The sequence below is a fragment of the Camponotus vicinus genome, unplaced genomic scaffold (genome assembly GCF_025532165.1).
Source record: "Camponotus vicinus isolate PSW18456_S1 unplaced genomic scaffold, iyCamVici1.0 SCAF_3, whole genome shotgun sequence".
Lineage (NCBI taxonomy): Eukaryota > Metazoa > Arthropoda > Insecta > Hymenoptera > Formicidae > Camponotus > Camponotus vicinus.
In genome coordinates this window covers 24,948,463-24,970,715 of record NW_028141967.1, presented here as the reverse complement: position 1 = coordinate 24,970,715, position 22,253 = coordinate 24,948,463, and the positions used below count along the sequence as shown (strand labels likewise).

The 22,253-nt window shown below is 40.0% G+C and overlaps 4 protein-coding genes across 11 annotated transcripts in view; 3 read left to right on the top strand and 1 right to left on the bottom strand.

Moving 5' to 3' along the window:
* Positions 1-122: 122 nt before the first annotated feature.
* On the top strand, positions 123-8,108 carry LOC145967921 (uncharacterized). Its single transcript, XM_083093012.1, has 5 exons — positions 123-551; positions 1,344-1,414; positions 1,627-2,634; positions 2,760-3,089; positions 3,165-8,108. The coding sequence occupies exons 1-5, from the start codon at positions 149-151 to the stop codon at positions 5,676-5,678; spliced, it is 4,326 nt and encodes a 1,441-aa protein (XP_082949138.1). The 5' UTR covers positions 123-148; the 3' UTR covers positions 5,679-8,108.
* Positions 5,707-15,314, top strand: LOC145967928 (zinc finger Ran-binding domain-containing protein 2). Of its 5 annotated transcripts, none has more exons than XR_014437609.1 (9): positions 5,707-5,905; positions 11,374-12,068; positions 12,187-12,239; positions 12,451-12,532; positions 12,915-13,248; positions 13,370-13,467; positions 13,539-13,593; positions 13,750-13,812; positions 14,059-15,314. XR_014437609.1 is itself a non-coding variant. In XM_083093033.1 (9 exons), exons 2-8 carry the CDS (start codon positions 11,998-12,000, stop codon positions 13,790-13,792), a joined length of 723 nt encoding a protein of 240 aa, XP_082949159.1. In that variant the 5' UTR covers positions 5,734-5,905; positions 11,374-11,997; the 3' UTR covers positions 13,793-13,812; positions 14,059-15,314. The 5 variants fall into 5 exon arrangements, 3 of the variants coding, with proteins under 3 accessions (XP_082949160.1, XP_082949159.1, XP_082949158.1); XM_083093033.1 differs by having other exon boundaries at positions 5,734-5,905; positions 13,539-13,580; XR_014437608.1 differs by having other exon boundaries at positions 5,738-5,905; positions 13,539-13,580; positions 13,750-13,895.
* Positions 14,761-22,025, bottom strand: Lgs (BCL9 domain-containing protein legless). 3 transcript variants are annotated; one of them, XM_083093014.1, is made up of 7 exons: positions 20,455-22,025; positions 20,101-20,312; positions 19,484-19,772; positions 19,046-19,398; positions 18,476-18,962; positions 18,168-18,375; positions 14,761-18,013 (listed from the first exon to the last, which is right to left on the bottom strand). In XM_083093014.1, exons 1-7 carry the CDS (start codon positions 20,741-20,743, stop codon positions 16,156-16,158), a joined length of 3,696 nt encoding a protein of 1,231 aa, XP_082949140.1. In that variant the 5' UTR covers positions 20,744-22,025; the 3' UTR covers positions 14,761-16,155. The 3 variants fall into 3 exon arrangements, with proteins under 3 accessions (XP_082949140.1, XP_082949139.1, XP_082949141.1); XM_083093013.1 differs by having other exon boundaries at positions 20,101-20,315; positions 20,455-22,024; XM_083093015.1 differs by having other exon boundaries at positions 18,506-18,962; positions 20,101-20,315; positions 20,455-22,023.
* LOC145967927 (integrator complex subunit 12) overlaps positions 21,663-22,253 on the top strand; it is a 3,690-nt gene continuing 3,099 nt past the window's right edge. Inside the window, exon 1 of one of the 2 annotated variants that reach the window (XM_083093031.1) lies at positions 21,663-21,795. The gene's annotated coding sequence lies outside the window, so the exon portion shown is untranslated. The other variant, XM_083093030.1, reaches the window with a different exon arrangement.

Genomic DNA, 22,253 nt, shown 5'->3' with positions numbered 1-22,253 from the left:
AGAAGCGTCGCGTCTACTGGCGCGGCCCCCACTCGGCGACGTCGGCTCGGACGAATGACGATCGGCGCGCGTCGTTGCCGGCAAGCGCGTCCGCCAATCCGCGACGGCGTAGTATCGTCGCGTCCGGGATGTCGCTCACGGAACCAAGATGGCATCTGAGGACGGTGCGGGTATCGTGTCAAACGTAGGATGCGATGTAAATAATACGAGTGACCGAGCGACGGACCCAGGTGGAAGCGAGGCAACGGACGGGACGACGCCCGGAACGACGTGGCAACGCGTCGTCGTCGAGAGGACGGCCGGTCGCGCGAGCGATCCCGCGCCTAATTCGCCCGGGACGCCCACGGGTTTCCCTGCAGCGTCACCACCGTTTCACGCGAACACGGAAGGGCACGCATTACAGAGGGACTCGGGCTCGGCGAGCTCGTCCGGTGTGGGTGATGTGGGTGAACGGGTCGCGAACGATAACGAGACGCCCAGCCAAAAGAGCAGCATGTCTCATCCGGGGACCGACCCGGACCGCACCGTTCGTCTTCCGGAAGAAACAGACGGTAATTAGCATTCCGTGACGTTTGTTGTTGTTCGTGTCATTCGTTGCGTCAAGTTCTTGGAAATTATTTCTCGAATGGACAGCAGTAGTATCTTCGTGTCGTTTGTGCATGCATGCTCGAATGCATTTATTCGAGAGTTACCTTGCAGTTTACCACAAACATACTTTTACTTTACGAACATACTTTTATCAATCCAGGGTACGTTCATTAAGGATATAATAATTGTCAAAATAAATTTGTTAAATTTGGAAACCTATCTACAATTACCTAAAAATTATCTCTGAATAATATATATGTGTATATTTGCAAAACTTGTGGTTTTATATTTTATTTTAAATATTCAATTTAAATTCATAAATGATCTAAATAACGAGATATTTTATAATAGATGTATTAGTATTAATATATAAGAGATTGAATTCCATTCTAAATAGAGTTCTAAATAAAGTTACTATAAGAGCGAACTAATTATAGCTCCACTTTCGTAATATTAACTGTTTGTCACAATGTATACTATACATTTGCTTTTTCTTATATTTATTTTAAAATAAAATGTCATTCAAAAATATTGTTCATTTATGCAATTAATTAAGAAACAATAATTAAATTTTATTTTATTCCTGAAAAGAAAATATCTTTTTATAAAAAAGCGAAAAAGAAGATATATGTTTTAAAATATGCGCATGAATTCTTTTTCTTTATGACATAATAAATGTAAAACTAAAGTAATATATAATTAGCAAGTTTCACTTGTATATTTTTATTAAATAGAATGATATATATTTGATGCAGGGAATCCAGATCATTGCAACAATGATGTAGTAGTAAAAGCTGCCAGAGAACCGATTCAGCATATTATACATGTAGGTATAAATAAATATATAGGTACTAATACATATGCCATTTGTATAAAATATATTTTAAATATGTTCCTATATTAAATTAGTGTATATTTTTCTACATCCCTATGTTATGACATTTTCTGCACATTGATAAATAATTTCTATATTTTTTGCATTATACATTATCACAAAAATTGCAATATTATCATCTACTTATATTATTTTCTACTTAGGCCGATTCTGCATGTAACAACGACGTCATGTTATCTGGAAACATGCATACATTATCTACAAAGGTAAAATTAGAAGGCTGCATAAATTTCTCCAATAACACACCACAACTTGGAGAAAGCCCACAGAGTAATGGTGAAGTGATCAGCAGCCCCAGAAGTCCTGATTATCCTCCAAGAGTTTCTGTCAGCCCGCATCCTCATAGTCCAGACACGACGTTCTCTATTAGCATGATGTCGGCGAATTCTACAGTCATGGATACAGCAAAATATAATGAAGAAAGTACTAACAATGTGGCTATGTGTACAGACGAAACGATCGAATATCCGTTTTGCCCATCACCGTCGAGAAAGCTTGAAGATTCACAAGTTGACATCACGAAAACGGTATCGAGTAAACAGCGGGATACCGTTGATGAAAAATACATCACAGATAGAGAATTAAAAATAGAATCTATTGAGATTAAGAAGGAACCAACAGACTCACTACGAGAACTTGAAAAAGTTAAATCTGAACAGTTAGAGGATAGTTTCTCAATTACTGTAACAGATAGAATGGCTGTTGCAACAGCAGCATCTCAAGAGAAATCCACAGATACCACTGTCAATTCATCTTCCAGTTCACATTCAAAAACCTACTCATCTTCGAGAGAGAAACGTTCGAAAGAAGATAGACGACACTGCTCACGATGTCAAAAACGCAAAGGGATAAAAAGAGCGAGTATTGGTGTACAGTGCAAACGGGATCGTCATGTAATATGTGGTAAACCTTCCCTTTCCTTCTCTAAATCTACTAATGAGAACCTGAGGTTAAATCTACAAACGAAAAACTACAAGATGCTTAATAATCCTCTGATGAAAAGTGAATTACTGGAAGGCCTAAAGTACAAGAAATATATTCACATAGAAACTTATCCCAATGGCGGTGCAACAGTAGTCCATATGTATCAAGATGAAATTGATAGTTTATCGCGCGAACAAATGGATGAATTGGCGCACGAATACTTCAAGGTATAAATGCAAGTCAATGTTTTACAGTAAAATAAGAAAAAAATTTGACATGTTTTGCTTATTTACAATTTTGTGTTATAGTGGATGACTACAATGGATGAAATCTTTTTACATTTTTCTTTTAGGTGGTTTTCGGGGAAGACGAAAATGGTAATGCTCATCATGTTATGGGCATAGTACATAATGCAGCTGCATATCTACCCGATCTTTTGGATTATATGGCGAATAATTATCCCACATTAACTGTAAAGAATGGAGTATTAGGTAGGAGCAGTGATATAGAAACTACTACAATGGCTCAATACAAAGAGCAAGTCTGTAAAGCTTATAGCAATGGTACCATTAGATATGGACCATTGCACCAAATAAGTCTCGTGGGCACTGTTCACGAGGAGGTCGGCGGATATTTTCCGGATCTACTGCAAAAATTGGAAGAAAATCCGTTTTTAAAAATGGTAAATTACAATACACACATATTTGCAAAGACACACATTAATAAATATATATATATTTGTTAATCTGTATTATAGACGATACCTTGGGGACCCTTGTCCGTCGTAAAGATGGATACACCACAAGAATCGAACGATGGCCCTATCTTATGGATTCGACCAGGTGAACAATTGGTACCAACGGCCGACATAAACAAGAGCCCGTACAAACGACGCAGGACGGGTATCAACGAACTAAGAAATCTGCAATATCTTCCGCGGCTGAGCGAAGCACGGGAGTACATGTTCGAAGATCGTACGAAAGCACATGCCGATCATGTTGGCCATGGTTTGGACAGGATGACAACGGCGGCAGTCGGCGTGTTAAAGGCTATCCATGGTGGCCAGACATCCGAATATAATAGGATCACGAAGGACGTTGTGGCTTTTTATGCCGGCGATTTTACTGAACTCGTGGAAAAGCTGCAGTTAGATTTACACGAGCCGCCGATATCGCAGTGCGTGCAGTGGGTAGAGGATGCAAAGCTGAATCAATTACGCAGGCAGGGTATTCGTTATGCCAAGATAAATCTTTACGATAATGATATATATTTTCTACCGCGCAATATCATTCATCAATTCAGGACAGTCTCGGCCGTTTCGAGCATCGCTTGGCATGTCAGATTGAAACAGTATTACCCAGAATCGCAGCATAGTTCAAGCATTAGGCACAACCGTGTGATAAATGAGTCTGCTCATCGCATCAAGGAGAAGAAGCCTCTGGAAGCTGTTAGCATAGGCGACGAACAAAAGGAGAACACGAATCGCCAGCGTTTGGAGCATAAACTGTCGATCGATCCTTTGGAGAAGGCAAAAGAGAGGGCGGCCGAATATCAGGGTAATTTGAAGAAATCCGATCAACATGGGAAACATCGCAAGAGTCGACATCACTCCAAACACTCGTCACTTAAACAAAAGAATAAAGAAGATGATAACGACAATGCAACATCGGATCCGTTCAGCAGCACTAAGTCATCTAAGAGCGAAACCAATGAGCAGAAACAGAATAGTGACAAGAGGGACGAAAAGAGATCAGAGAAAAAGCATAAAGATCGTCGTCGCAGTAGCGATAAATCTAGCAGTCACCACACGCACAGCAGTAACAGCAGTTCTGATAATTGTCACCCTTGTAAGAAGAAAAAATATGAGAGCAGTAGTCACAAGCTAGATCATCGTTGCAGTCACCATGAAAGATCCAGCAGTAAGAGCATATCAAGTAAAGAAACTATTTCTAGTGAAACGAGAACAGTTTCGAAATTCGATAGCTCGTCTTCCTTGAAGGATGCTAAGAAACGATTGAGTGGATTATCTCCGTTAGAGGATGCCTCTGGAACTGGAGAACCAACCGTTATCGAGGAGGAGATACTAAAGCAACGACAGATTCTTGCCAAAACGTATGCCACTGAAGTGGTAGATAGAGCGTTGGAAATAGCCATCTACAAGTCAAAGACCGATGTTAATGAGGTTTGTCAATCGCTGCGTGCTGAAGTTTCGGAGGCAGCGAAAGAAGTATTAGAAAAGATTCATAAAGAGAGCTTTGAGATCGTCAAACAATGGTCCAAAGACTTGGAAGATGTTACAAAACTAGAAAGATACTGTCATCTGTTAGAAATGGAGACTGTATTGGCGTTTAAATCGAAAATGGAATGCGCAACGGAGAACGCTGTTAAGGCGCTGATCGAGATGGCGGAGGACGAAGCGAAGGAAAGAGCGAAAAATGAGAAAGTCGTCGACTTTGCGACCGCTGGTGACAACACGTGTGACGAAAATTCAACGAAAAAGACAACAACGACGACAGCAATGACGACGACGACGACGACGACTACTAGTATCTCCTCGTATCCTTGCATTATGACATTCACGTCTCCGTCTATCGAAAACGAAAGACACAGTAACGGTAGGAATGGCAGTAGTGATGAAAATTCACCGAAATCGTCCGAGTCGCAGGCGCACTCGAAATCAAAATGCAAGTGCAGAGACGAAAAAGATTACAGGGAACGAAGACACAAGAAGAAAAGAGATCACGAGAGGCGGGAGCGAAAGCACGATCGACATCACCATCGAAGTCCCCAGATAAAATCCGACTCTAAAACATGCGACGATGCTGGCAAGGATGATGCTGCAACCGTCCCCGAGCTGTCGCACAATTATCCAGTCGCCGGAAAATCCGAACGATCGAGCTCAAAGGATGACGAGAAGAAATCACAAGAGAAGAGGAGAAAATGCCATTGTAGCCATCATTGTAGTCACAGACACGGGGAGAAGACGTCGTCTGGCAGCAGTAACATCAGCAAAGACAGAGTCGAGTCATTCCCACTTGTGACGTTGCATCATTCCCATTCTTCGAGCTCAAAACACAAGAGGAAGTCCAGCTCGTCCATCGAGCATAAAGAACCGAAGAAAATGTATGTAGTAGAAAAGTATTCGACCGCGCAAACCGCCGAGTCGAGCACGGTGGTAAACGTGACGACGGTGACAGCGAGCGCGATCACGACGACGATTACGACGACGACGACAGACTTGCCGGAAAACACTGTTGTGTCAAATACGTGAAAAGGTTACTACAATTATTCTCGACGATTATAGTACAATCCGCTCGTTAGGAGCGCGAATCTTGCACGCGGCGGAACGGAATCGATGTTTCGAATCGACTGCCAGTGCGAAGCCTAAACGAATTCTCACCCGGTGCGGCTAAATGTGCGAGCTTTGCAATTGGAGCGAGAGACGAGAGAGAGAGAAAGAGAAAGAGACGAGAAACAGAGAAGAAACTATTATATCAGGTATATCACGGGAACCGTACTTTTACCAAAGTAAAGATCGCCGTGTTTCAATCCAAAGACGAGATAAGACCTTTACCGATTGAGAGAATTTGCTACTTTCCTCCTTTTTCCCGCGATTATACATGCATATATATATATATATATATGCATACACTCGTGCATTTAAACACACACAGACACATACAGACATATACATCGCCTTAGTCTCAAACGAGAGAAGTTTACGAAAAAGTAGTTATTCTTTGAAAAGTACACGTATACACTTACATATATACACGTACATGTACACATACACGCATTCTCTGATGCAGGATTGCAAAAATTATTTTGTTACGAGAAAACTCTGGACGTTCCATATACACATACCACCCGCTCTGAGAGAATTAAAGATAAAAGATATTTATAAAATATATGAGACGACCAAACGCGCGAGAGGTGTACAAAAGGAAGATTTGTATAGAATCGCGATCGCGAAGATTAATCTCGATTAATCGCGATGGAGATATATAGGGGATTTGTATATAAATTAAAATATTATTTTCTTTTCAGAGAATCGTATCTCATCCCACACGAGACTCGCTTAATTTATTTATGTGCGTTCTATGCGTGAATTATTTATGATTTTTCATTGGCCATCCTGCGATAATATATGAAACTTGGTCCACATACGAAAGATTTATCGCGATTTCTCAATCGACGCGGCCGTTTTGCAATTCTTAATAGCGCAATTCTAGTGCTATAATCGAATATTTATATCTTAGATACGTAGGATATCATAAGGGGGATGTGGAAATAGGATATCTTTTGTGTGTGTGTGCGTGTGCGCGCGTATGTGTGTGTATAATGTTTGTGCGTGACGATAAATGTGACAATTAAGGTACTGATCGTAAGATAAGGAAGACACTTCTACACATGGTTTTATGTTTGATATACGAAACCGTCGCGATGAGTCAAAGTAACTTGACGATATCCTTTATATTATCTCTCAAGAGTTTATCTTAACGAATAATAGTTACGTATTCTATACATTAAGGATACTTTAACTCTCTCGCGTTTAGAGTTGCTAGGCGCTACTTAGGTATCGCCAATCTCCCTATGATTCTTTCCACAAGAAGCATAAAATGATATCTTTTTAATCACGGAGAATCGTTCTTCCCTTTCTTTCTTCGCTGAATCGTTAAAACCATATATACGTTAACGGATGTACAAACTCTTCGCCTTTGCAGACGAGAAATTATTTGAAACAGTGAAACATTGCGGCAGACTGATCGATATTTTCTCAGTTCGACTACAATGGGAACGGGTTCCGGTCGATCTGTAACTCTTTGCAGAGTCTCGAGTTGAAAGAAACGCCAATGTAAATGTCCCAACATACCGAGTATATCGTTTAAATAAAAGAATAACACACGAAATCGAAACAGTCTGACGGATCTTGACAGGACACGTTGTACATATTGAATGTGCCTCGCGTTTGCGACAGCGAACTTTCTTTTTCATTATATATCTTCCCGTATTTCGTTACGATGTATATAGTGATAACTATATTCGCCGTATTTTATTTTATAAGTTGGTCGCGTTAACGACATACGTTATTCTCGATTTTCAAATATCGAGACATTAATAAAGATGTCGATGTTACGCTTTCGTTATACATGAAACCCGCTTTAGACATACGTGGCTGTCTTATTTTTATTTTACATTTATATGTATTTCACACTACATTTATTTAATTTTCAGTTATATACCAGCACGTTACTTTAGGGTATTTCGACTGCAGATTTCTGTTACAATGCGACTTTTCAATAAATAAGTTTGCGCAGTGTAAATATGGAGCGAATTCTTTTACTGGCTTCTCTCGCGAAACGAAAAAAAAATAAGGAACATTTATACCGGGTAATAACGTACGACGAAAGTGTACACAGATGACAGATACGTACATTTAGTATTCCGTATGGAGGATATATTCACAATTTACTGTATAGAATCGTTTCGAGCACATGACAAGCGTGTACAATTGCTGTAAATTCTAGTTCCATAGAATCGTAGGTGCCTAAAGTCTCAGCAATGATCCAATAAGATGATCGTTAAAAGTGAATCTATTCACCCGCATACATAGAGACTTCTTTTTAGACACTTTTCTATCTTAGAGACCTTTTCGAAAATTTGTTTTTTTCACATAATAAAGTATTGTTTCCTGAAACGAGCCATTTCGGCGAATTTAAAATTGACAAACGAGAGGACACAAGGGAGGAAGAGAATCGCACGTGAACAAGAAAAGTCAAAATATGAAATTTGATATACAATAAGCGAATTACTTAAGGAAAATACCGAACGGTACGTCCTCGCGAAAAAAAGGACCAAAATTAAAATCAAAGGCCTCCCTCCCCTCTCTGTGAGAGGAGGCTTGGATCGATTGTAACACTTTGAAAGCTTGAATCAAAATATTAGAATCCTCTTGTTACAATTGAATCCAAACCTCCCGTGAGCAATTCGCTCGCAAAGTAATGATGAAAAAAAGCAAATAATAGGTGCTTGATACTGAACGACACTTGATATTTTAAGGTGCCTTCGCTCTGTTCGTTGCAGTAAAGCTGTACCGATGTGTACAACTATAAAGCTATTGATTTACTCGATCCTGTAAGGATAAATCTTCATTTTCACGTGTGTATACAAGTAGAACGAGTGTAAATTTTCATCGATAGCGATGAACACGAATATATTGACGGACATGCTGTTTTCGCTTCCAAATGTTTCATCGTGCGTAAACTTTTCAAAGAGAAAGAGAGAGAAAGAAATAGTAAAGTAAATTTCTTTTCGCAAAAAAGATTCGTAGACTGCACAACAGACATCTGTATAAACAACTGTAAGACGTTGAAAATTAACTTAGATTGTCGAGAAATCCTGGCTTTTATACGATACAGCGATTGCAATTTTTTTTGCTTCAAAATTCGATTGCAATACGAATATCAAATTAAGGGAATCATGCCGATTAAAGATACGCAACGACAATTTATCGAAGAAGACTTGTTTATAATTTTAAAAAAGATGCTGGTTTAAGACGACCGATATGTGCTATTTTTTAAATAAATTTATAATATATAGTTTATATGTATATGCTTTAAAATTATTTTTATATTAATCAAAAATAGTTGGAAAATCAAAAGAAATATTAATCCTGTGTTATTAAAAATACAAAATAGTTAAATGTTCATAAACTATCTTTTACGACAAAAAAAATAGTTTGTATATCGGTCTGTTCTTTCCAGCTGCATTTTCTGTATTTTATATAATTTTTTCTATTCTTTTCTTTATTAAAATAAATATATCTCGTATTCAATATGAATATATCTTATTTTACTTGAAATTATATATAAAAAAGCGCATTGCACTAAAAGAAGTAAATTCGATAAATTGGCAAGTATGTGTATTAATTAAAACTCTTTGATTTTCGTGTTACAGAATTAGTATTCTTCTTTCTAAAAATCTAGACTGCTGATTGTACAAAGTCTCATGCGGTACCAGTAAAACGTAATGTGCAATCATAATTGATTTTCTGTTGTAAAATGGGGCTACGACCATGAATCTTGATGAATGAATTAATAATCGATCATTCCAACAGAAGATATTCACAACAAATGCATTTTTCTCAAACGAAAAAAGCAGTTTAATACAAAATAAATTTAATAATCGATTTTACCAATTTTTCCACGTCAAGTAACGTAATCTGATATTTGACAAATATGAAAAGAGTGAATAGCAACAAAGTATAAAAAGTATCTTGAGTCATATTTCACTGTCAATCACGAAGTCGTCTATTGTTGTATTAAAAAAGAAAAAAAAGATGTCAAATATTTTACATGATTGATAACAATTTAAGAAATATTGTATTTGGTCAAATTGTGATTGCTGAAAATCAATTCCGCTTTTCGATAAAATTTTTAAATAAGACGTATCTCAATTACATGTTATCTATATCTTAAGACCGTATGATATCGTATGAAAAGTATCATTATAAACTGGTCTAAAATTAATCCGAGCTGCTCATAAATTGATTTTATTTTCTTTCGATTAAAAAAAAAAGATACAAAATACATTTTCATTTTGGCTATAAATCGGCATTATTCATCACACAAAGTATTTCATAATCTTTAGAAATAACAAGATTTAAAAGAAGGAAGAGAATATTTCGATCGATTTTATCCTGTTTTATGGTCAACTCTCTCTCTTTCTCTTTTTCACTCTCTAATTTATGTCACAGGATTGCGATCTTCGTAATTCGCTAGCTTGGAGAAAAATTTTTCAGTTTTGAAAAAAAAATCGTATCGCTAGTAAAGATGAGCGGCCGATCTCTCAGAATCAGCGTTCGTCACACGTGTGTATGTGTAATATAAATATAAATTATATATATATATATATATATATATATATATATATATATATATATATATATATGTATTTATGATATAATATACATACATATATGTACTTTATATATATATATATATATATATATATATATATATATATATATATATATGTATATGTATATATATATATATATATATATATATATATATATATATTAAAAAAGAGATTTTCCCCACCCTTTGTTAGTGCAACAATGATACTGAGGAACCGGAACGCGATAACACTTTGCGCCGAAATTTGCTCGCGCGGAATTGAACTCGCTCTGTAAATTTTGTAAATATACGTCTAGACTATCAGTATGTGACAGAACGCAATGACGGGCTGGGATGCGAACGAAAACATATCCAAATAGTATACAAGGAACGAGACAAAACGAAGTATTACGTAGGCGAAAGAGAAATAATAATTAAAGTACGACATTAAGAAAGAAATGTATTTGAGAGATAAAATCGAAGGCCGCAAAGAGATTTTCTCACATTACATAATTCTAAAATTATATCAGACAACGCGGAAAGGCGCGATTTTGGCCTTATAAATTGAAAAATTTCAGAGATACGACTCGCGCAACATGTGTACCTTGCTCGTTTATTTCTTCGCTTCTTGTATCACGTATGTATGTCGTGTATCTTGGCCCGACAATGTAAAGGAATGTGTAAAGGCAAAAAGAGTCAACGCAGGGGACATAGGACGCGATAGTTGGCGCATTAAAAGTTTAATTATCGCTATCAAACCACTAGGCCGCTATATTATATCATACATATGTATACATATGTATACATATATATATTTGCGTTGAACACAGTGAGGAATCATATATAAAAAGAAGCATATATAGTTATAAATATCGTAGCGTGTAGTTTTACATATTATACCCGTCTCACACGTGTAGAAGTCGCATTCCAACGTCTAAGTTTTTAATGAGACAAATAAATTACTTTGGTCAAAGTGGTCTCGTTTCTGACTCTCATCATCTTTGCTTGCGATTCTTTATGCTTTATTTCATACTTTGACATTTCTAATCATTTCTCTCATTTTTCCAGGAAACACCACTACACACTTGTGACCCCAAATCACATCTATGATAATAAAATTATAAGAAAGGAAACTGGCAGAATATTTCAAGCATCGGAGACTGACTCAAGAGTCTCTTTGTGAATGAAGCTTTAATAACGATGTACGTGAAAAATGCGCGCATATTCTCCACTAAAAATCGCTCGAAAAGGAAATTACAATTTATCTGTTTATATTCCTCACACAACGATAATTAAAAAAGAAAAAGAAACCGTACTTTTACATTCGTGAAATCCGGGGGAAAAATGTAGGGAATTTGTGAGCCCACGGTGGAGAAACGTCGGCATTGCTGCGCATTTCGTGCGTGCACGAAATCAGATATCAGATATCACGGTGCGTTCATCCGAGTCGCACGATCTCTAGGTTGATAATCACCGCGCCTCTAATGCCATTCGTCACAGTTTCCACCGTTGGATAGGTCGAATCCGCTCCTGTCCAGGATGCAGTAGCTACGGCACGTATAGCGCAGCTAATTCGACAATACGGTAAACTGATAAGCGGTCGAGCTTGAAAGGTTAGACACGAAACAGAGTTCTTCGTCAGACGAAACGTAGACGGGAATATAATCGGCGCCCTGAATTGTGAATAGTGAGATGGATGGTAAAGTGGACGACGAGAATCAACGTAGCATCAATGACGGTGACTGGGTCTGTCCTGACTCTCAGTACGTATAATTTCATCATGATTCCTCTCATATTCCACCTGTTTTAAATGCCATAAATTAGGACTGATATGTGATTACATTAATGATTTCTTTTTGCTTTCTCATTTCCTTTTTCCAGATGTGCCAATGTAAATTTTGCCAGACGAAATTCCTGCAATCGTTGTGGAAAAGGTACATAATTGTGCAGAGTAGAAATACCATTATGTCGAGTTGGTTTTTGAACTATTATAGTAACGTTGGTTCATACTAAACATAGAATGCTATTTGCGTGTTAATGTAAAAAAAATGTGAGATTCAGAGATATTCTAAACATTGCAACATTATTATAATCATTTAATATATATGTGAGACATTTTTATTTTGATGCAATATTATGATACAGACAGAAGTGAATGTCCAAAGAAGAAAAAATTGGGTCAAGAAATTGGAAAAGCAGCTGCGGAAAAGAGCAGAGGCCTCTTTAGGTACTGCCATCCTTGATATTTATTATTATTTGGAGTTATTTTTTATGAGTAATATGAAAAAGTGAAAATCATAATATTTATACAAGTTTGTTACCTAGTTGGCAAATACAAGTAATAGGTGCATATAAAACAATCAAGTGAAAATTAAAGACAGATCTTTAAAAAGTAAAGCTGACATTTTATCTTACTAATTTATTCATTAAATTCTAATAGTATGTGCATCATGCTATTGAAATAAATGTCAAATTTTGAATATGAAATATATATATAGATAATACAGACACAGGATATATATTGTTTTGTAATTAAATCTTGTATGTGTATGCGAAGATTACTCTATACATAAATGAAATAATTAAACATAATAGAAAAATTTTTATAGCGCGGATGATTGGCAATGCAGCAAGTGCGGTAACGTCAACTGGGCTCGCCGGCAGCAATGCAATATGTGTAATGCTCCAAAATTCGGTGAGATAGAGGAACGCACAGGATATGGAGGTGGATATAACGATCGAGGAGTCGTCGAATACAAAGAAAGGCGAGATGAGGATGATGAATACGACGAGTTTGGACGACGTAAAAAAAAGCGGAGACTTGAAAAGAACTCTGATGATGATTCCAAGGATTCCAAATACAGCAGCCCATCGCGTAGTAAATCTAAAGATAAGGAGGAAAGGGACGAAGTGGACGAAGAGGAACAAGAAGAAAACATAAACGTAACTTGAAAATGATGCAGATTGAAGAATGTGATATCGAGAGAGATGAGAGGAGATTAGTCATACTCTTTAATTGCATTTATTAAAAATACTGATTTAATTGATATTTTATAAATTATAGGAAGATGAAGAGGAAGATGACGAGGAGGAAGAAGAAGATGGTGATTTATCTAAATATGATCTTAGCGAATGGGATGATTTTGTGCCAGCAAAAAACAGGTAATTGTATATGCGATTGTACTGCTAGTTTTGTGTGAAATATTACTGTGAATTTCCATATTCTTTTTTAGTACGAACGGAAGTACAATGTCGTCAGCAGCGCAACGGTCAAGGTAATTAATAGCGGTAATACAATGCAAAATATATCTATTACTTGAAATATTATTTCAATACCATTGAACATAACACAATATTTTTTTGTATCAAATTAAATATAAAGCTATATAAAAAAATAAAAGAACGTTTATGAGAAAAACCGTTTATGAATAAACCTGTTTACAGAAACGGAGATGATCGGCGTGATTCAGGCACATCCAATCAATGAAAGGCTGTACAGAAGGACAGGTTTGACTTGGGTTTCGGGTATAAAATTGATTATGATGATCAGTTGCAGACAGCATACAGTGTGATGAATTTTGTTAAATAATGTATAGTCCCAGATCCTTAAGACTTAAAGTATAAGTTTGCTTTTATTGCGATTATATCTTGATATATCGCGTAGACATCGAGTAGAGATTATCTTCGACGTAACAAACTTTTAAAAAGCGCAAGCACGCTTCTCATTCGATGTATGACCTCTTTGTTTTACAGGTTAACAGGAGACTCTGAAAGAGACGCAACCAGTTCTCGGCAACTAAGAAATATACACAACGCAACAAGATTTAGTAATTTAGTATGCACCTTTGGATATATAAAGTGGCCGATAATATGTGACTTATTACAAAGGAGTCGACTCTAACAATAAGCTTTACATTTATAATTGAGCTCATAGCTTCTCGTTGATCGTAGGGAAGCAAAATGTTAGGTCTTCTATTTGCGCGGGTATATCGTTGTTCGATTAGCAGAATTTACGACGGACATACTTGGGCGCAAGTAGTATGTTTTGCTAGAGTGAAATACAAGATTGATAATTCCAACATGAATCTATAGAAGAAATTATACACACAGAGCTCGTTTTACAAGTTAAATATGTGACGTTGTAGAAAAAGATCTTACTCCTATGTAATATAGATGGTGTTAACGCTCTGCGCAAGCCCCGTCGCCGCAGTGTTCTAAGATTTCCATTACTTTTATCACAAACGTAAAATATGTCGATGTGTCACTCTGCTTTGTATTGCTCAAGCTGCTGGGAGGAAAGAACTAATCAATTTTTTTTTCTTTTGTCCCCTTGTGTCTCTCTCTCTCTTTTTACGTCATATTTCATCTACGCATAAATTTATGCGGATTAAATAAATACACTCATGAAATATAGTATTAAAAAATCATTCCCCAAAACAAAAAAAAGCAGATATATTTTTTCTTTCTTTTTTTTTTATTTGAAAGAGAGACGGAAAAGAAAAAGTACGTTTTCTTGCTTTGATTATCACAGATCCGAGTAAATTGATAGAAAAAAATAGCCTGTGCTTATCCTTGAGAAAAAAAATTATAGAGGTTTTTCTATTCTTTAAATCAATCGCATTTTATGGATTTGTCGCAAACTCTGATGGCTGTTCTAGAATCGTAAAATCGATTATCGATCAAATATCGTACTGACTTCTTGTAAATATCTTTATTTTTCATTTATAATAAAAATCATTCATCAACAACATAATTGTTCTTAGTCAATTACTTCTTATGTCGTAAGCTACAGATAAAGGGAAGAGGGAAAACAGGTAAAGGGTCATGATTATGCACAGAGTTGGTCATAAGGGAGGATTGATGAAGGAGCGTAAGGGACGGGCGATATTGAAGGATTATGTTGCAACAGGTGTATATATATATATATATATATATGTATATATATATAATATGTATAATATGTATATGGTATATATGTACAATAATAAATTTGAGCTTGTTTGACTGTGTTTAAGTATTTTAGTGATAAAGGAAGGATGAATTACGCGGCACCAGTGTACCAGAATCTTCTCGCTCGTACCATACGCACAATTATTACTTTACTCTGAACAAACTATTATAAACGAAACGCAAAGAGAAGAGAGATCTCACTTATTTTCTTCCTCTCTCTTTCTTTTTCTTTTTACACTCTAGTTACAGTAACGTATTTCTTAATCTAACAATGCTCCTCGATCGAAATAAAACGACTTATAAAAACAAAAAAGAAAAAGTAAAAAAAAACGTCGGATTGTACATCAGTATTTACACGAACGCGTAGGCGAGTACTTCACGTCTCCGTTAATAACGTTTACAATTTACAGATAAACCCTTGGGCAATTACAGTGTAAAACGATACTATTAAGATGTATCGGAATAACATTTTCTTAGAGACATGCGACTCGGTGTCGTGATCCACAAATTAAAAGAGATAACAAGAAAGAAAAAAAAACTTGGCATAATGTATACGTCACTAACGCCATAATAACAAATCAAGAGTTGAAATTAAAATTCTCGTCGCATGCCAATCATAAAGATTATCTTCGAAGTTAGCTGTCTGCCATGCTCGTCGATAATTATCATTATTTTTCTCTGTCCTTTACAAGGTTTGCTATATATCTATAGCACAGTTTATATTTCCAGAATTAATTTGCATGATTATAATAGAAACATCTCCCTGATAGATGCAAGATAGAAAGAGAGCGAAAGAGAGAAAAAGAGAGGGACACGCTGAAAGGCCACCGTAAAATCGTCATCGTCATCGTCATCGCGATATGGTCAATCAACACCGGACAGTTTTTCTCTTCTTTTTTTTTACTTCGGCATGAAAAACTGCTGATGCGAATGCGAGTTTGGCGGCGGATGCAAATTAGGATGCGGCGGCCCGCTGCCTCTGGTACCGGTGGCGTAGAGCTGTTGCTGGAAGTTGTGAAACTGTTGAGCATAATTTGGATCGGACATACTTGGTCCGCTGCCAAACGGATTGTTCTTAAAGTTGCCGGTCGCGCCACCCATGCTCGGCGGTAGTGGCTGAGTAGCTTCGGGCGGCGGTCCTAGTCCCATCGGGCTGGCCTTATTGCCGGACACACCGTACATGCCCGCCGGATTCGGCTGATTCGGCAGATTCTGCGACACCATGTCAGGCGGGAAGACTTTATCGGGATCCATGGAGCCGCCCGGGAAGACGCCGCCGCCTACCATGTGCTGCATCCGCATTAGATTCGACTGCGGTCGCATGTTGCCGACCGACGGTCTCATGGACGGGTGTATAGTGCCGGAAGTATTCATGGACTGACCGTCCATCCTAGGCGCGCCGCCCATGCCGGGGATCCCGGTGGTATTCATGCTGGACGGCATACCGCTATGCGGACCCCCCATATTGTTCGGTACACAACCGTTTGGGAAGTACTGTAGATTCATGGAAGGTGACCCACCCATCTTTGATTCCATATTGGATAACGGATTGGTGAATCGTTGAAGGAAATCTAGACTCGGTGGGCCACGTGGTGGCGCATGGCCGACATTCGGCCTGGCCGGCAAGTACTGTATGGTATTGGGCGCGTTAGGCTTTACCTGAACGCTCGCACCGTTATATGGACTCGGTCCGGCAATTCCGTGTGGTCCGGTCATCAGTCTCGGTGGAGGCGCATGGCCGGGATCGCCGCCGGGATAAGCACCACCGCCTGGGCCGCCGGTACCCGAATGACCGCCCATCATTCCGTGACCGCCCATCATTGAATGTCCTCCCATTTTACTGGGGATCCCGCTAGGACTGCCTGTGTGTGAAGTAGGGCTATAGCTCGTTGGTGGACCCGTGAGACCCATACACATCCCGCCAACCTCACCACCACCAGGTTCACCGCTGTTCGCGCCCATATGACAGCTCCCGTTCATTTCGCCGCCCATCTGCATCATGTGCATGCCGGCGGCGTGCGGATTGCCGAACGGCATCATGCCAGCAGCATTGCCAGAATGCATGGGCTCATTGCCTAAAGAGTTGCTAGTCGCCGTATTTGTGAGCTGCTGACTCATTTGCGCCAGAGACGTTATCGGATCAAAGTGATTCGTACTCATAGTGTTCAAGCCGCCGAGTCGACCGCCGACTATGTTGTTGGGATTAAGAGGCACGTTGTCAGATTGACTCACGTTTATGGACGGCCTGCCGCAAGCAAACGAGGTGCCACCACCAGGTCCGCCACCGCTCAACGGTACTACCGTTGTGTTACCAGAATTGTTCGGATTCACTGTAGGCTGTTGTTGTTGTGGCTGTTGCTGCTGCTGCTGTTGTTGCGATTGCGTTTGTTGTTGCTGCTGGACGTCTTTCACGCATGGCGGCGATGTGTCGGGTTTCATAGTAGGCGATGCCGGTACCGTTCGCGGAGGACCCATACTGTCGGGTATACTGGTGTTGTGCGGCGTTGGACTGTTCTGTGCACTCGCACTAGACTTGTTGCCTGGTTTCGCGGGATCCACTGGAGTATGTGGCGCAGCACTGCCCGGTGTATGCGGTGTATGCGGCGTGTGAGGACTATGCAGAGAACCTGCAAAGCCTCGATTCATACTGTCCATCTGTACCGGACTCGCGCCTTCCGATCTAGTTGGGAATTGATTGTTGTTATCTAGATTTCCCGCCAAGATTCTATTGGGCATCTCTGAAGAGCTGGCTGTGTTTCTGTTGTCAATAAAAAGAAAAGAGTTTATATAATTATACGAGTTATATGATTATAATCAAAATTAAATATAATATAATTTTATATTAAAAAGTTACATTATGCTCAAAAGTTAATAAAAGAAAAGAAAAAAAAATGGAAAAAAAGGATACTTACGTAGACGAATTGCCATCTTTTAGACTTGTATTAGGTTGTTTCTGAATAGTCAATTCTTGTCCTTCGAACGTGTTAAGATATTGAAGTTGAAGGGGGCTCGGCACTGGCATTAAATTTGCTTCTTTCACGGTCGCTGCATTAACGTTTCCAGTATGTTGCTGCTTCTGTTGAGCTAAGGATTGTAACGTTCGGCAAAACATACCATCCACTAAATCGAGAAAAGAATAAATCTAATTTAGAAACTACATGAAATTTACTAAAGCAATGAATCTTGTGCAAACAAAAAAAAGAAAAAAAAAGAACCGTACCTTTTCTCTTTACCAATTTAGCCCACTTACCATTTGGCTGTTGATTAGTAGGGAAATCAAGAGAAGTATCCTTTTGAGCAGTAGTACCGCTAGGACTAAGAGCGGCGATATGAGAATGAGAAACTGGTGTTCCTGGATTGCTATGGTTCAATCGTGTCGTCGAGACGGTTGCTGTGACAACTGGATTTGGAGAATCCTGACTCGTCGGACTTTGTCCCGGCAGATGACTGGTCCTTTGATTACCCAGCTGGAACTGTCTGTTACAATCTGCCGGCGAATTCAAAGCGGAACTCGCGCGTGGTGACGGTAGCGATAGATTGCTGGTTGGATTGTTGGGTGACGACGGATTTGGACTTTGAATCGCGATTGGTACACTGGCGGATCGTGTTGTTTGATGATACGGAGGTGGTGGGCCTTGACTTCGCGGTACTCCGCTGACCATGTTAGCACCGCGCAACGGTACCGTACCTGGATTACCAACCGTTGCCTGTAATAAAGATATTTTTTGTTAGATATTTCATAATTTGCACGTATATCGAATTGAAATTATTATGCACAAAAAAAACGTACTTTATTCTTTCCATCGAGAAATTGATGCTGCAACTTATGCCAATCCATAGATGGAGAACATTGATTTGGTACGGAACCAACGGAAGGAACATTCGCGGTAGGACACGACGTTCCTTGCGTCGTATCCGCTAAAGCATTGCCAGATTGTTCATCCTTAAACAACATAAGCTGCATTTTTCGCAAAGTCGCTAGTTGAACTTCTCTGTGTTGCCTTTGTCTCGGTGTCAAATTTTCGTCTGGAACTTTGACACCCTGAAGCGATGGTTGTAAGCCTCCTGGGCCTGGACTCGTTGTGCCACCTAATAAATTTGGGCTGTGGCCCATGGTGGCGTTATTAGTGGGTTGAGGATTGGCTGCGAGATAAAAAAGAGCATATATATTGTATTAAATTTCACATTATTAATAAATTAATATGATCGACAATGTAATAAAAATTACCTGAATTACCAGGTGAATTCGGCACAAGACAAGGCACTACGTCTAGATTTCCATCATCGAGTGATGGCTCGGCATTACCGAGGGAATTTCCACCGTTTATGTTTCGCAAGTTAGGTTGTTCATTCCAAAATTGTGGAGCATTTGGATCTAATGCTGGTAAATCCGGGGGTTGTTCAGTCGGGAAAGTATTATTCGCATTTCCCTGATGGCCTTTCTGTTTTATCATAGCAAGATTATTTAACCATTGAGCAGGATTTTGGCGAAAATGATTTACTTTATTTGGATGTTTCTAAAAGAATAAAAATGGTAAATATATATTAATGATGAATAATATATAGCGTACGAAAAAATATATTATTAAAAATAATGTTTTATACAAGATATTTATATTGAAAACGAATCATAAATCAAAAATAAAGATGTGAAAAATGAGGATGTAACAAAATTAATGGCGCATAATTACTAGTACTATTTCAATAAGAATTGTACAAAAGTTTTACAACTAAATGTACAACTTTTGCAATAAATTACTCATGTATGTAATAGAGAACTTATAGAGAGTATCGTTAAAATAAATTCAATATCGCATAATATTCCTTCAATAATGTATAATATACCTCCAAAAACTTTTTGGTGGCTGGCTGTGCAAAATGATAAGCGATGATCGAATGATATTCGCCTCTCAATACTGCATCTGCGCCTGTATTTGCTAATTGTGTAGAAAATACAAAAATTTGGCTCTGCTGTTGCATATACTGAGCCTCGCCACTGCTTGCACTAGTTCCCATCTGTTTTCCCACAACATTACTGACAAGAGGTTGAATGCTGTCTGCTGCAATAATACATCCATTATAATCTATGGCAAAGGAAGAGTAATTCGATTAATCTAATATGAGGTACACGAGCGAAAGGGAAAAGGCAAATATAAGGATTCGCAGACTTTAAAACAGACAGAGATAAATCAATGTTACCAGGTAACTCGTCGGTGGGATTGTTAGGGTCTCCCTCTTGTTTAAGAGAACTCAGGATCGGCTGATTCCCATTGGTACTCTGATTCTCCACGGACATTGTACTTTCGCCGTTGGACGAATCGAGGCAAGGATCTCTCGAACAATCCGCTGTATCCTCCCCAGTCGTGTCGTCGTTATTACTACCTGTACCCTCGTCCTTATTCTTAACCGGATCGGCGTCAGAGTCATCCTTGGCAACCGTGGTAGGTGGACAACAGCTGGGCTCGTTGGGTTTCTTTTCCGTTTTCATGGTTGGAGCGTATCGCGTGCGCCAACGACCAAGCGTGTCAAACCTCGCTGTTGCTGTTGTCGCTGAGCAGTGGGAAAAGAAGAGGCATGGCCACTGGCACCAGTTGGCACTAGTTATCCGCGTCCGCGACGCGCTGGCTGCGCGCGGCCGAGCGAGAGGTTAACGTCGGCCGAGTGCACGGGAGTCAATTGCACCGGGAGTCGGGCGCGTTCACCAGACGATACCAACAAACTCTCTCGAGGCTCTAAACATCGCTCCGCGACCGCTCGTGACGAGGATAACGCGACGAATGGCCACGCACGACCGGGGGGGGGCGGCTGCGGTTTATCTCGCCGTTATTTATCCTCACCGTGACTGAGGGATGCTGCGAAGCTATCGCACCACCTGGATACGACGAGCGACTCGGCGACTCGGGTTCGCCAATCCGCTGCCGCTTTGGCGCGACGAACCGGCACTGGAAGCGGTGTCGAGGCGCGACGATAAGTCCCGTGCGCACCGCGCGCAGAAACGAGTGTCCCGAGCGTATCACCCTCGCCTCCACGGTGAGCGCATAGCGCGCCTCTCCGGCTGCTGCTGTGTCGCGCGCGGCTGCTGCTGCTGCTGCGGCCTGCGGTGGCGGAGCAGCGGCGGTGCGCGGCGCGTTCACGTCGCGGGCCACGCACACGAACGCGGGCGATCCGTATTAACGACGATGCGAACGCACGCTGCAACTGCACGACTCGAGTATCCACCTTGCCGTCGTACGCGCGAGCATTGTTCTCTCTATCCCGACTTTATTTGTCACTTCATGGTCGCTTTGATTATTTATTTCTTTTCTCGCAACGCTGCCAACTGTTGGGTTGAAAATTTTCAGACAACGTCGCTCGACGCGCGCCGCCAGACCGCTCCGACGGACGGACGGAGACGGGACGATGCGCTCGACATTCCGCGGGAGAGAGACGGCGCGCGTGATTTCCTCGGCGCTCGGCGCGCGCATGCGCCGTCAGCCGCGCGAGAGAAATCCACGCTCGCCCTCGCCGCCTCTCGTCGTCGTCATCGTCGTCGCCCGCAGGGTAACTATTTTCGTCTCTCTTTGGTTATATTTTCGCCTTCTCCGTCTTTCTCCCTCGATCGCGCGACGGCGTTCGATCTACCTCCTCGTCCGCGTCGCCGGATCCGTTCGTCGACGAGCATCGACGGATCGCGTGGATCCGCGAAAGCTGCGGAATTTCAAAGGACCTCGCGGCCCCTCTCGACAACCCTTTAGATCTTATCTCGCGCTCGAATTCACTCCGCGAAATCTCATTTCGGATACATACGGAGGGAATCGAGCTCGGTACACCTACATTCTCCGAGTTCTTGGCGAGCGCGACAGATTCGTAGGTGTCGTCCGGTTAGCGGCGGTATTTTTGAAATTCGAGGCATGAGGAAAGCGCAGAAATTTCCCGATAAATTGGCGTTATCGGAAACGTATGCGCTACTATTATATAAACGCGACATATATATAATATTGAAAAAATTTAATAAATAG

What these genes read in the sequence shown, in the direction of transcription:
- LOC145967928 (XM_083093033.1), top strand. Translation starts at nt 11,998, where the DNA reads ATGGATGGTAAAGTGGACGACGAGAATCAACGTAGCATCAATGACGGT. An exon ending in TGGGTCTGTCCTGACTCTCA is followed by an intron (nt 12,069 to 12,186) that starts GTACGTATAATT and finishes TCCTTTTTCCAG; the next exon opens with ATGTGCCAATGTAAATTTTG. An exon ending in AACAAGAAGAAAACATAAAC is followed by an intron (nt 13,249 to 13,369) that starts GTAACTTGAAAA and finishes TATAAATTATAG; the next exon opens with GAAGATGAAGAGGAAGATGA.
- Lgs (XM_083093013.1), bottom strand. Translation starts at nt 20,743, where the DNA reads ATGAAAACGGAAAAGAAACCCAACGAGCCCAGCTGTTGTCCACCTACC. An exon ending in GAATTCACCTGGTAATTCAG is followed by an intron (nt 19,399 to 19,483) that starts GTAATTTTTATT and finishes TTTATCTCGCAG; the next exon opens with CCAATCCTCAACCCACTAAT. An exon ending in TAAATTGGTAAAGAGAAAAG is followed by an intron (nt 18,376 to 18,475) that starts GTACGGTTCTTT and finishes TTCTCGATTTAG; the next exon opens with TGGATGGTATGTTTTGCCGA.
- LOC145967921 (XM_083093012.1), top strand. Translation starts at nt 149, where the DNA reads ATGGCATCTGAGGACGGTGCGGGTATCGTGTCAAACGTAGGATGCGAT. An exon ending in TCTTCCGGAAGAAACAGACG is followed by an intron (nt 552 to 1,343) that starts GTAATTAGCATT and finishes TATTTGATGCAG; the next exon opens with GGAATCCAGATCATTGCAAC. An exon ending in TGGCGCACGAATACTTCAAG is followed by an intron (nt 2,635 to 2,759) that starts GTATAAATGCAA and finishes TTTTTCTTTTAG; the next exon opens with GTGGTTTTCGGGGAAGACGA.